Below are 12,843 nucleotides of genomic sequence, written 5' to 3'. Positions count from 1 at the left end.
ATAGTGTGTGACACGTACCGTATAGATGGGGAGGCTATAGTGTGTGACACGTACCGTATAGATGGGGAGGCTATAGTGTGTGACACGTACCGTATAGATGGGGAGGCTATAGTGTGTGACACGTACCGTATAGATGGGGAGGCTATAGTGTGTGACACGTACCGTATAGATGGGGAGGCTATAGTGTGTGACACGTACCGTATAGATGGGGAGGCTATAGTGTGTGACACGTACCGTATAGATGGGGAGGCTATAGTGTGTGACACGTACCGTATAGATGGGGAGGCTATAGTGTGTGACACGTACCGTATAGATGGGGAGGCTATAGTGTGTGACACGTACCGTATAGATGGGGAGGCTATAGTGTGTGACACGTACCGTATAGATGGGGAGGCTATAGTGTGTGACACGTTCTGTATAGATGGGGAGGCTATAGTGTGTGACACGTCTTGTATATATGAATAGAGACGGCACCCGGAGGAAACCCTGAGGCCAAATGGACATAGTGGCCCAATTTGGTATTGCAGCGCTGGGCCCAAACACATGAACGCGCTGGTCCGTTTGACTATCACTGTGCACGCACCTGCTCGCATGGCTCGACGCAGCACAATAGTGTGGAATGCAAATAATATTGTTCGATTTGAGATTTTGTTCGGTTCGATTTATTCGATTTGAGATTTTGTTCGATTTGTGTAATGTGTGCCCGTCATAAGAGGGGAGCGGGAAGGAGGGAGGGAGGGAGGGAGAGAGGGAGAGAGGGAGAGAGGGAGGGAGGGAGGGGAGAGGGAGGGAGGGAGGGAGGGAGAGGGAGGGAGGGAGAGGGAGAGGGAGAGAGAGGGAGAGGGAGAGGGAGGGAGAGGGAGATGACTACACAGGGTGGAACAGATGGAGAGGACAGCTGTGCTCTCCGCCGCCACCATCTCCCTCTTCCCAGACCCTGCCCGAGGGCCAGACATCCTTCAGCGCACCACAGCACACACACACTGCACACACACACACACACACACACACACCGCACACACACACACACACACACACACACCGCACACACACACACACACACACACACACACACACACACAGACACACACACACACACTGCACACACACACTGCACACACACACACACACACACACACACACACACACACCGCAGCACACACACCGCACACACACACACACACACACACTGCACACACACACACACACACACACACACACACACACACACACACACACACACACCGCAGCACACACACCGCACACACACACACACACACACTGCACACACACACACACACACACACACACACCGCAGCACACACACCGCAGCACACACACCGCACACACACACACACACACACACACACACACACACACACACACACACACACACACACACACCGCAGCACACACCCCTGTGAAGTGAGCAGTGCAACGTTGCACTGCTCACTTCACAGGGGTGTGATTTTTATTATTATTACAGTATTAGTTATTTTCTTATGAAAGCAGAGAGTCTTCTGTTTCATACGGTATATAGTATGTACATGTCGCTATAGGCCTTATTTTGTGAATAATAGTTCTTCGGGTCCATGCCTTGTCTAAAGTTCTCTCTGGTGGGCGCAAGCTGCATTCAATAGCCAATTACTGACAAACTGTACATGGGATCAACGTGTATTTGTTTTCCTCCTAAAAGTAGACATTCAGGGCTTTCATTCAGTGTGTAGTATGTATAGGATATTATTTGTGTTCATTTTTATATCTGTCTGTCAATGTCTGTCAACTTCAACCTTCCATATCTCTGCTGTTTTGTCAAGCGAGCAGCGTGCAGGCAAAAGCAGGTGTTAGAAAAAGGTCAATATCTCCAGAATGGAAGATGGTAAAATGGTACAATTGAAGTGGACAAGTTAGGCTTTCTTTTGATTTATGTATGCGGTGTGATTGTTGCTGTAAGAGAACATTTCGCTGTGGGCCCCGAAAAAGTTCCTTCGTCCAATGTTAATCGCTCAGCACCACCAAGCCTGAGCTCACAGAATACCCCCAGCGCACTGTGGGCTGTATTTTGCGTGTCTTAAGTACCAGGTCTTATTACCTAACTTGAGTAAACTAAAGACCTGGAGGCGTGATCAATGCCATTTGGCTATTCTGAGTGGCCAAAGAGCATTGACCACGCCTCCAGGTCTTTAGTTTACTCAAGTTAGGGAATAAGACCTGGTACTTAAGACACGCAAAATACAGCCCTAAGTGTTAAACACGGACACAAGACACAAGACAAGACGGGTGTCTTTTAGGTGTGAACGAGGCCTTATCAGACCAATGTGGTCTCTCTCTCTCTCTCTCTCTCTCTATAACACCTATATCCAACCTCTCTCTCTCGCCTCTCTCCCTCGCATGCAGTCACAGCTTCATAAGGTCATTGAATTAATGTCCGCCGCGTCGCAACAATCACGGAACACATCACCACCACAAACCACCGCCACAAACCACCGCCAACCGCCGCCGCCGCCGCCAGAGTATAACCTTCAGCAGCGCGGCGGCAGCGCCTCCATTAGCATCAGGAGTCACATTAGCATTCCCTCCCAGAGCCTGCAGTCAGTCGCCCATCGTCCAGAGATCTAGATATTCCCCCCCAGCTCTCCTCTTACACGCTTGCCCTTTAACGCATTCTGGACGGGAACCCCTTTTGGGTGTGTTAGCATTATACGTTATGCTTTATAGCTATTTAAAAAATAGCTAGATCTACAAGCTCATAGCACGCCACCGAGTGGCGCGCTATGAGCTTGTAGGTCTGCTATTTTTTGAAAAATCGAAAAGAACGACAGACGTAGAAACATAAGCTTTTTCCTTCCTATTTTTCCTTTCTAAAGCTATTTTGAATATTAAAAGGGCTGGCACTATAAGCTGAGGCTTCTGCCAAACACTCCCTTTCGGTCAAAAAGAAAACCCTGAATACATTGTATAAGGTGTGTGTACTTTAAATGACCAATAAACTTGATAGCTTTTTCAGAAGACTGTTATTTTCAAACAGACGTTTTTTTTTTTAATCTGATCTCAGGTCAGAATGGGTTAAAAAACAGCACAGCGCGGCAGGTCGCTACGTATCGGGTTTGCTAATGGACTCTCTCTCTCTCTCTCTCTCTCTCTCTCTCTCTCTCTCTCTCTCTCTCTCTCTCTCTCTCTCTCTCTCTCTCTGTCTCTCTCTCTCTCTCTCTCTCTCTCTCTCTCTCTCTCTCTCTCTCTGTGCGTTGCCAGGTATTTCCCCATGGGCCACCCGGTGTCCGTGCACCTCTACTTCCAGGCGGACCAGTTCCAGGGCTACCTGGTGAGGCACCACGCCACCAACCTGGCGACCAGCAGGCTGGAGACGCTGGAGACCTGGGTGTCTCCCCGGGCCAACTTCAAGGTCACGTCGCCCCCCGGTGGCACCTTCAGCCGCCTGCAGTACGCCGAGGTGAGTCCGCACGCACACGCACACACACGTACGCACATGCACACACACACACGCACGCACACACACACACACGCACACACACACACATACACGCACACACACGTACGCACACACACACGCGCACACACACATGCACACGCTGACTGATGTATAATTTAGGCGTGGGGCGACTGTGGCTCAGGAGGTATAGAGCAGGTCGTCCAAAGATCCCTGGGGTCGGCGGTTCGAATCCCGGCTCCTCCTCCTCCTCCTCCTGTCTACATGTCGAAGTGTCCTTGCGGGCAAAGACACTGAACCCCTAATTGCTCCCGATGTGCTGGTTGGTACCTTGCATGGTTTCCGCCGCCATCGGTGTGTGAATGTGTGTGTGTGTGTGTGTGTGTGAATGTGTGTGTGTGAATGTATTTGCATGTAAAGGCGCTATATAATTATATAAATGCACCATTTACCGACGCAGTCAAGGACCCCCAATGTGACACTAATTATCCCGTGGACCCCCATTTGAAAATATATGCCAGGGACCCCCTTAAGAGATTTTTGTTTGGTTCTAGCAGTGATTCTCAACCCGTTTAATTTCAAGGACCCCCAGTTTGACATGCATTAGTCTACGGACCCCCCATTTAATGGCATTTCTATCTCTGCTCTGGGACCCCCAATTTATAATGTAAAATCAAAATCAGTTAATTTAACTCTGAGAGTGTACAAATGGAACCAAATGGACCCGTTATAGGGTCTTGGTTCCATTTGTAATGTAAGGGTCCATTTGGTTCCAAACTATCATTTAGCTGGGGACCCCCTGGAACTCCCTCAAGGACCCCTGGGGGTCTTTTAACCCATTCTGACCTGAGATCAGATTCTAAAAAATATCTTCTACATCCTGACAGTCTTCTGAAAAAGCTATGTTTCTATATGTCAGTCGTTCTTCGATTTTTTCAAAAAATAGCAGACCTACAAGCTCATAGCGCACCACTCGGTGGCGCGCTATGAGCTTGTAGATCTGCTATTTTTCAACAGCTAAAAGCATAGCATAATGCTAACACCTAAAAGGGGTTCCCGCCCAGAATGGGTTAAGCTGCTGATTTGACACGAGTCAACCGCTCAGCCACTCACACGGCGCGGCGAGCAAAGTGCAATTGGCGCCATAAACGCCGAACATAATAATTATGAGGTGATCAGGAACAACATCTCATCGCCATGGTGACCTTATATACAGTACATCGCTACGGCGACCTTGCCGAGACTCGCTCATGTGACGAGACTTTGGGCCAATTAAAACGCGGGGCCAGTTGTAATGGCCTTGTTGTAAAAATGTAAATTGATTGAATTCATCATCAGCTGTGCCTCGCGTGGATGAGCGGGCGCCTCGTGTGTGTGTGTGTGTGTGTGTGTGTGTGTGTGTGTGTGTGTGTGTGTGTGTGTGTGTGCGTGTGCGCTGCTTGTTTGTTGTCCTCCTAATGGGAGTTCTTCTCACCTTCACACTGGAATGCTCTCCCTGATTGTCTTGTTATGTTAATCTGTGTTTCTGTTCAGCGCAGCCCCTCTTTAGCCCATTCTGAACGGGAACCCATTTTGGTATTAGCATTATGCTATGCTTTAGCTATTGAAAAATAACAGATCTACAAGCTCATAGCGCGCCACCGAGTGGCGCGCTACGAGCTTGTAGGTCTGCTATTTTTGAAAAATCGAAGAACGACTGACCTTTTTTAGAATCTGATCTCAGGTCAGAATGGGTTAATCAGACCAGTGTGTGTGTCCAGTGGAAACCTCGTATGAATCTGATCTCAGGTCAGAATGGGTTAGGGTACAATAGCCTGGCTTAACCCGCCCCGGCCGGACGGGCCAGATTATACACAACATTTCTTCTTCTAAATCATGACAGTTTTCTTCTGTCGGTGGTTTTCTCAAACTATTTCATGCCCCCAGAATTATTATGTAATTGCCCGCCGATCCCCATCTGTAAACATGTTGTTCCAGGAAACCCCCCCACTCCCCCAGAAGCAAAGATTTGAGTTAAAAACGTTTGCTCTGAAAGAATAATATATTTCAAAGATTTGCTCCACATTTTCACGATTTTTGAAAAAAAGAAAAAATTCGCAGATCTGCAAGAGCTTGTAGATCTGCTATTTTTCAATAGTTATAAAGTATAAACATAATTCTTTAAAACACCAACATGGGGTTCCCGTCCAGAATGGGTTAAGATGTGACAGCCAGCACGCTTTTTTTCCTTTTCTTTCTAGAAAGGGACAGAATTAGCCGTGAATGCAAAACGACCGTTTGTTTTCTCCATTCTGCAGTTTTTCCACGCTTTGCTTGTCCGTTCATATCCAGCAGAAAGGCTATTGACACCAATTAATTTTCAATTCAGAGGGAGTGCAATGAACCATGTACAACCCAGATTCGGCACAAACCAGGGACTAAATTAATTTCGCTCCTATGCCACCAAAATGTGGAACGCCCTACCAACAGTCATTAAGACGTGTGAATCCCTAGACTCCTTCAAAACCGCTCTCAAAGGGCACCTATACGGACGGCTGCATTTCGAAACTGGCCCCCGTAAAATCTGAATCCCCCCCACCGCCACAAATTAAATAAATGTCTTCTAAATCTTGACAGTTTTCTGTAAAACCTGCATGTTTCTATGTGTCAGTGCAGGTTCTCAAGCATTTTCATGTCAAGGACGCTCAAAAATGATATGTAATTGGCCGCCGACCCCCATCTGAACATATGTTGTTCCAGGAACCCCTCAGAAGCAAAGATTTGACTTAAAACGTTTGCTCTGAAAGAATATATATATTCAAAGGTTTGCGTCACATTTTCACGATTTTTTAAAAATAGCAGACCTACAAGCACCGAGTGCCGCGCTACGAGCTTGTAGGTCTGCTATTTTTCAATAGCTAAAGCACAACATAATGCTTTAAAACACCAAAAGGGATTCCCACCCAGAATGCCTTTAGGGAGTCACTCGCTCGCTCATTGCTATTTCTGTCACACTTTCATTTGGCCCAGGTATACCAGAAAGATGTCTCCAAAACCCCTCTTTCATTTGGCCCAGGTATACCAGAAAGATGTCTCCAAAACCCCTCTTTCATTTGGCCCAGGTATACCAGAAAGATGTCTCCAAAACCCCTCTTTCATTTGGCCCAGGTATACCAGAAAGATGTCTCCAAAACCCCTCTTTCATTTGGCCCAGGTATTCACACCCTCAAAACCCCTCTTTTATTTGGCCCAGGTATTCACACCCTCAAAAGCCCTCTTTCTGTTATGTTATGCTTGTCTGTTTCACTCTGGCATTAAAGGTAGAGTAAGTGATTTCACTCAAAAAACCTTAGGTTTCGTTTTTGGCTGTGGGACCTAAGCCTTCGTCCAATCAGGATAGAGAGTCAAAAACGAAACCTAAGGTTTTTTGACCCCCAGGGGTTAACTGGGGACAGGGAGGAACTCCTTATATGGTCAGCACACTCTATAGTAGAGAGGATTATCACAACAAAAAAACAAAAAAAGTGATATTTGAATTAAGTGAAATCACTGACTCTACCTTTAATATAATCCCTCGAGCTGGCAAGAACATTATAGGATACTAGTTTTATGCATTCTAACGAGGGATGGTCTTGGAATACAGTATTTTTCTAACAGACGGAAGGCATTAAAACGAAAACGAGATGATACATCTCAAGGGGATATCCTAATATCCTTTCTCAATAAAGGTTCATATATTATTGTTAATGTGTGGGCGCTGGCCTACTTGTGTACCATCACACAGGTGTCATTTTGTTTCGCTGGTTGGCAGGTATATCAATTCAATACACCTTTAGACTGACATGTTTGTCACCAAGCATGGGTGATTGATTAGATTCATTTCTTGATCGCTTGTTTAAACATGACGTCATGGGCCACTAATTAATGCTGGATAACAGGCCCAAAGCTTATTGATACCGGGTTCTCAATAAGCTTATTGATACCGGGTTCTCAATAAGCTTGGTACCGGGTTTTCTTTTCGGGTATCGGGTTTCGAGCTCCATCCCTAATTCTAACCCACACACGACAATGGATTAATGCATCCTAAAAAATAAATAACCCCACTGTTGTACGTCATGACATGCAGAGAAGATATCCATATCAGTTTCTCCTTGATATAAAGATTGTTAGCTATAGATAGATTATTTACTATACTTGACTCACAGAACCTAAATCCCTGTGCACGCTCTGCCAAGTCTGTTCGGTTGTATAGCCTATATACTTTACATGACAGACAGATCATAATATTGCCGGGAGGAGGGAGAGACTGACAGAATGTAAACATTGAAGTGATGGTGGTGCTGGATTGCTTTTAGCCACAGTTTATATAATACCATATTATGAAAGCCATGATGCTTTGACTTAAACAATGTGTAGGCCGCTATACACACTTTTGAATATACGTTAAACATGGTATAGAAGTGCATCCTATCGAGCTACTGCGGCGGTAGCCAGCATTAGGGTGATAAAATCAGCAGCAGCAGCTGCCCAAAACATTAACAGGTAGGCAGGCAGGCTACAGTAGACCTACAGTACTGTACAGTAGGCCTACAGTACTGTCACTGCCTGCAAGGATGTATACTTGGAACTGTTTGCTCGACTTGGCTGCCGTGCCATATCAGAAGTGGGTCCACCTTTTTTCACATCAATACCGTATTTATTCCCATGAGCAGATTTGAACATTCAAAATAAGTTATGGTTATAAGTCTTAGGGGATGTTTGAGATGCTACACTTTAATCTTTATTTCAATGGATGTGCCTCATTTCTCTCTCTCTCTCTCTCTCTCTCTCTCTCTCTCTCTCTCTCTCTCTCTCTCTCTCTCTCTCTCTCTCTCTCTCTCTCTTGTGAGTGAGTCATTCAGCCTTAAGGTTCTCTAGAAATAGGATGTTTTATTTTTTTTAAACAGGAGCTCAGGATTCCAAGGCTGTTTTAATCTCAAAGTACTGCAGGATTCAGAGTAATGTGGCAGCCTACAGACAGACAGGCAGACAGGCAGACAGGCAGGCAGGCAGGCAGGCAGGCAGGCAGGCAGGCAGGCAGGCAGGCAGGCAGGCAGGCAGGCAGGCAGGCAGACAGGCAGACAGGCAGGCAGGCAGGCAGGCAGACAGACAGACAGACAGACAGACAGACAGACAGACAGACAGACAGACAGACAGACAGACAGACAGACAGACTGACAGACTGACAGACTGACAGACTGACAGACTGACAGACAGACAGACAGACAGACAGACAGACAGACTGACAGACAGACAGGGTTACCACCTTCTTTCCTTCCTCTCTTCCTCTTTGAATCTTTATTTAAACCCTTAAGACCTGAGACCAGATTCTACACAAAGATCTTCTAAATCTAGTGGTGCTTTTAAACATGTCAAAGACCCTGTCACGGGGCAACCCGTGCCCTATAGACACTAGAAGACTCCACAATATAAAACTGGTCATGACAAACACACACTGCACAGATGCTTCCATTAATTGACTGTCATCAAGCTCCTTGGAGAGGTGGCCATGTGTAGCATCATATACCCTTATCTGTGTTGCCTAATTCTATTGTAATTGTTTTGTGTGATGTGATGCCTTGGAAAACATTCAGACTCTAAATGTGTAATTGTAGTTGGTCTAACTCATGGGTCATGGTTTACCTGGTTTGAGTAGATTGGTCCAATTACTAATCATTGTGGGTGGGGTCTCACCTGGTACATAAGGGAGGCTTGTGGAAATGTTTGGGAGGGAATCAGTTTATCTTGAGACTAACAAAGGAGACAACTCCAGGGGAGAGCTGGCAGGGCCAGGAAGGCATAGCCTGTTTTCAGTTTCTTAAGTTCTTGTTTTGTTGTTTTTCCTTAGTTGAGTTGTCAAGTGTTTTCTTACTTTATGTTATTTGAAAGTGTATTGTAAGTCTTTATTCGTGAAGTATTATTTTTGCCTGCACAGTCAAATCCAGCCTGGGTTGGTCACTCTGTGGTTTGAGGTAAATAAAATACCAAAAAAGATCTACATTCTTGGCCTGTCGATTCTTGGAGCCTTGGCCGTTCGGGCAACTTCACAGACCCCTAAAAATATGTGACCCCCTTCGCAACATATTTTGTTCAAGCAAAAAAAATATGTATATTCAAATATTTGGTTTTATATGGTATGGTTATATGGTTTTCATGATTTTTCGAAAAATAGCAGTTGCTAATTTTCAATAGCTAAAGTATTAAATAACCGTTAATGTGATTATTAAACGCTGAAGTGACACAGATGCGTTTCCAGGTCTTAATGCGTTAACATGCGTCCATCCATCTTAGCCCAAATAGTCACCACGGTAGTTTTAACCCGAACGATTCTACAAATTCGTGACAGTTTTCTGTAACCCTACGTCAGTCGTTCTCAAACATCTTCATGTCAAGGTCCCCCAAAAATATATGTAATTGGCCGCCGACCCCCATCTGAAAATATGTTGTTCCAGGGACCCCCCCCCGGAAGCAAAGATTTGAGTTAAAAACGTTCGCTCTGAAAGAACATATATTCAAAGGTTTGTGCCACACAGACCTATACACAAGCTCGTATACAGCGAGCTTGTAGATCTGCTATTTTTCCAATAGCTAAAGTGTAACATAATGCTTTAACCCATTCTGAACGGGAACCCATTTTAGTGTTAGCATCATGTTATGCTTTAGCTATTGAAAAATAGCAGATCTACAAGCTCATAGCGCGCCACTCGGTGGCGCGCTACGAGCTTGTAGGTCTGCCATTTTTGAAAAATCGAAGAACGACTGACATTTTTAGAATCTGATCTCAGGTCAGAATGGGTTAATCAGACCAGTGTGTGTCCAGTGGAAACCTCGTATGAATCTGATCTCAGGTCAGAATGGGTTAAAACACCCAAAAGGGGGTTTTCTCGTCCCCAGAATAGGTTAAACCTTTCCTGCACCCCGAGGGAGTTTGTTCGTCCTCCTCCGGTGCTTTATATTGCAGTGACTGAAAAACACCTGTGTTTGATTTTCTGGGCAAAAAAAACAAAATGTGCCACTAATAAGCCTCTGAACAAGAAGCCCCCCCTCCCCCCCTTCCCCCCCAGGGGTCCCTTCAAACCTTTACGGGTTTTTAATCAGGCCCAGATGTAGGCTGCCTGCCTGGGGGCCTGGGGCATATAGCCGTCCGCTTGGCTGCCTGATCAAATTGACCTGTCTCTGTTTTATGGAGAGGTGTCAGACGCCAGTTGGAGACGGTGACGTGGGCAGAGAGAGGGTCTGCTGGGTCAGCATTAACCCCATTTTGGGGGGTTAGCATTATGCTATGCTTTAGCTATTGAAAAATAGGAGATCGCCTCCCCCTGGCCAGCCGGGGCGCCTGATGGAGGGGAAAGGAACTGGTTGGAATAACGTGTTCCTTCCACGCGCTACGTCCAACCAGGGAAACTCCCCCGTGTCAGGTGTAAAGGAGCAACTTGGACACTCAGGCATGAAGGAAGCATGAGTTAAGTCCGTTGCTCTCCCCAGGTTGGCGGAGGGTGTATAGAGCCCAGGATCACATTAGATGATTGACACAGGGGTGAAAAATGGGTTACAAAATCGTGGGATAAAAAATATATATAAAAAAAAAAAAATAGGAGATCTACAAGCTCATAGCGCGCCACCGAGTGGCGCGCTACGAGCTTGTAGGTCTGCTATTTTTGAAAAGTCGTGAAAATGTGGCGCAAATCTTTGAATATATATTTCAGAGCGAACATTTTTAACTAAAATATTGGCTTCAGGGTCCCCCTGGAACTACATATTTTCAGATGGAGGTCCGTGGCCCAATAGAGATAATTCTGGGGGTCCTTGACATGAAAAAGGTTGAGCACCACTGACATAGAAACATGGGTTTTTTTCAGAAAATAATTTGGATTTTGAAGCCTTTTTTTTAATGGACCTCAGTCCAAAATGGGTTAAGGGGAAGAAATGGGTATAGTTTGTAATGATGTAAGAAGTGTTTTTAGTTTTTTTTTAATCAAATGGAGAAATGAACAGATGGGTTGGCGTTCCTTCCACATGCTGTACGTCCTACTGGGGAAACTGAGAAGAGGCAGGTGACCTGCTCACTCCTCATGCATTTGAAGGATTATATGCTTGAGCTCAGTTCAGGGCTCTCCCCAGGTTGGCAGAGGGAGAGAATATTAGCACCCAGGATTACAGTTTATTTTTTTAATATATATATTTTTTATCCCATTTTAGCGCGTGGAAGGAACACGTTATTCCAACCAGTTCCTTTCCCCTCCATCAGGCGCCCCCAGGATTACAGTTTAGGCTATAGAGCGTCACAGTCCCGCCACCCTTTCATGACGACGCCAGGCCCAGGAAATAATTCCCCATGCATTTTCCCCCATAGACATTTTAAAATGTATTTATTTAAAGACCTCAAACATAAAGCCACCTCGGATGGCGACAACTCATGATTTATAGATTTTTTTGTAAGAAAAAAGTGCAGTGCACAACACTTATTTTGTTCTTTTTCTTCTTTTTAATTATTTTGTTCGGCCCCAAAATATTGTGTTTGTTGTTCATGATTGCTCACGATCCCAGTTGGCTTTGTTCAAGGCTTACAGATCTTTAAGTAAATACGCTTTGAAACGTCTACGGGGAAAAATGGGGAATTATTTCCTGGGCCTGGCGTCGTCATGAAAGGGGGCTCTAACAGTGATTTTCAACCAGTTTAATTTCAAGGACCCTCAGTTTGACATGCATTAGTCTACGGACCCCCATTTAATGGCATTTCCATCTCTGGGACCCCCAATTTATATTGTAAAATCAATGTTAGTTTAACTCTGAGAGTGGACCCATTTTGTTTCCATTTGTACACTCTCAGAGTTACAGACCCATAAGGGTCCATTTGGTTCCATTTGTACACTCTCAGAGTTACAGACCCATAAGGGTCCATTTGGTTCCATTTGTACACTCTCAGAGTTACAGACCCATAAGGGTCCATTTGGTTCCATGTGTTACACTCTCAGAGTTACAGACCCATAAGGGTCCATTTGGTTCCATGTGTTACACTCTCAGAGTTACAGACCCATAAGGGTCCATTTGGTTCCATGTGTTACACTCTCAGAGTTACAGACCCATAAGGGTCCATTTGGTTCCATTTGTACACTCTCAGAGTTACAGACCCATAAGGGTCCATTTGGTTCCATTTGTACACTCTCAGAGTTACAGACCCATAAGGGTCCATTTGGTTCCATTTGTACACTCTCAGAGTTACAGACCCATAAGGGTCCATTTGGTTCCATGTGTTACACTCTCAGAGTTACAGACCCATAAGGGTCCATTTGGTTCCATTTGTTACACTCTCAGAGTTACAGACCCATAAGGGTCCATTTGGTTCCATTTGTTACACTCTCAGAGTTACAGACCCA

General features: G+C 45.3%; 1 protein-coding gene across 2 annotated transcripts in view; it reads left to right on the top strand.

The window, feature by feature from the left end:
- The window catches only part of LOC308313485 (xylosyltransferase 1-like), a 152,521-nt gene that overhangs the window by 118,605 nt on the left and 21,073 nt on the right, over nt 1-12,843 (top strand). For both annotated transcript variants that reach the window (XM_080760625.1, XM_080760624.1), the window contains exon 10: nt 3,253-3,451. In XM_080760625.1, coding sequence (XP_080616751.1) covers nt 3,253-3,451 — 199 coding nt within the window. The remainder of the gene's footprint in view (nt 1-3,252; nt 3,452-12,843) is intronic.

The sequence above is a fragment of the Protomyctophum bolini genome, assembly GCF_963924005.1.
Source record: "Protomyctophum bolini genome assembly, chromosome: 3".
Taxonomy (NCBI): domain Eukaryota; kingdom Metazoa; phylum Chordata; class Actinopteri; order Myctophiformes; family Myctophidae; genus Protomyctophum; species Protomyctophum bolini.
This window is presented reverse-complemented; position numbering and strand designations above follow the sequence as displayed.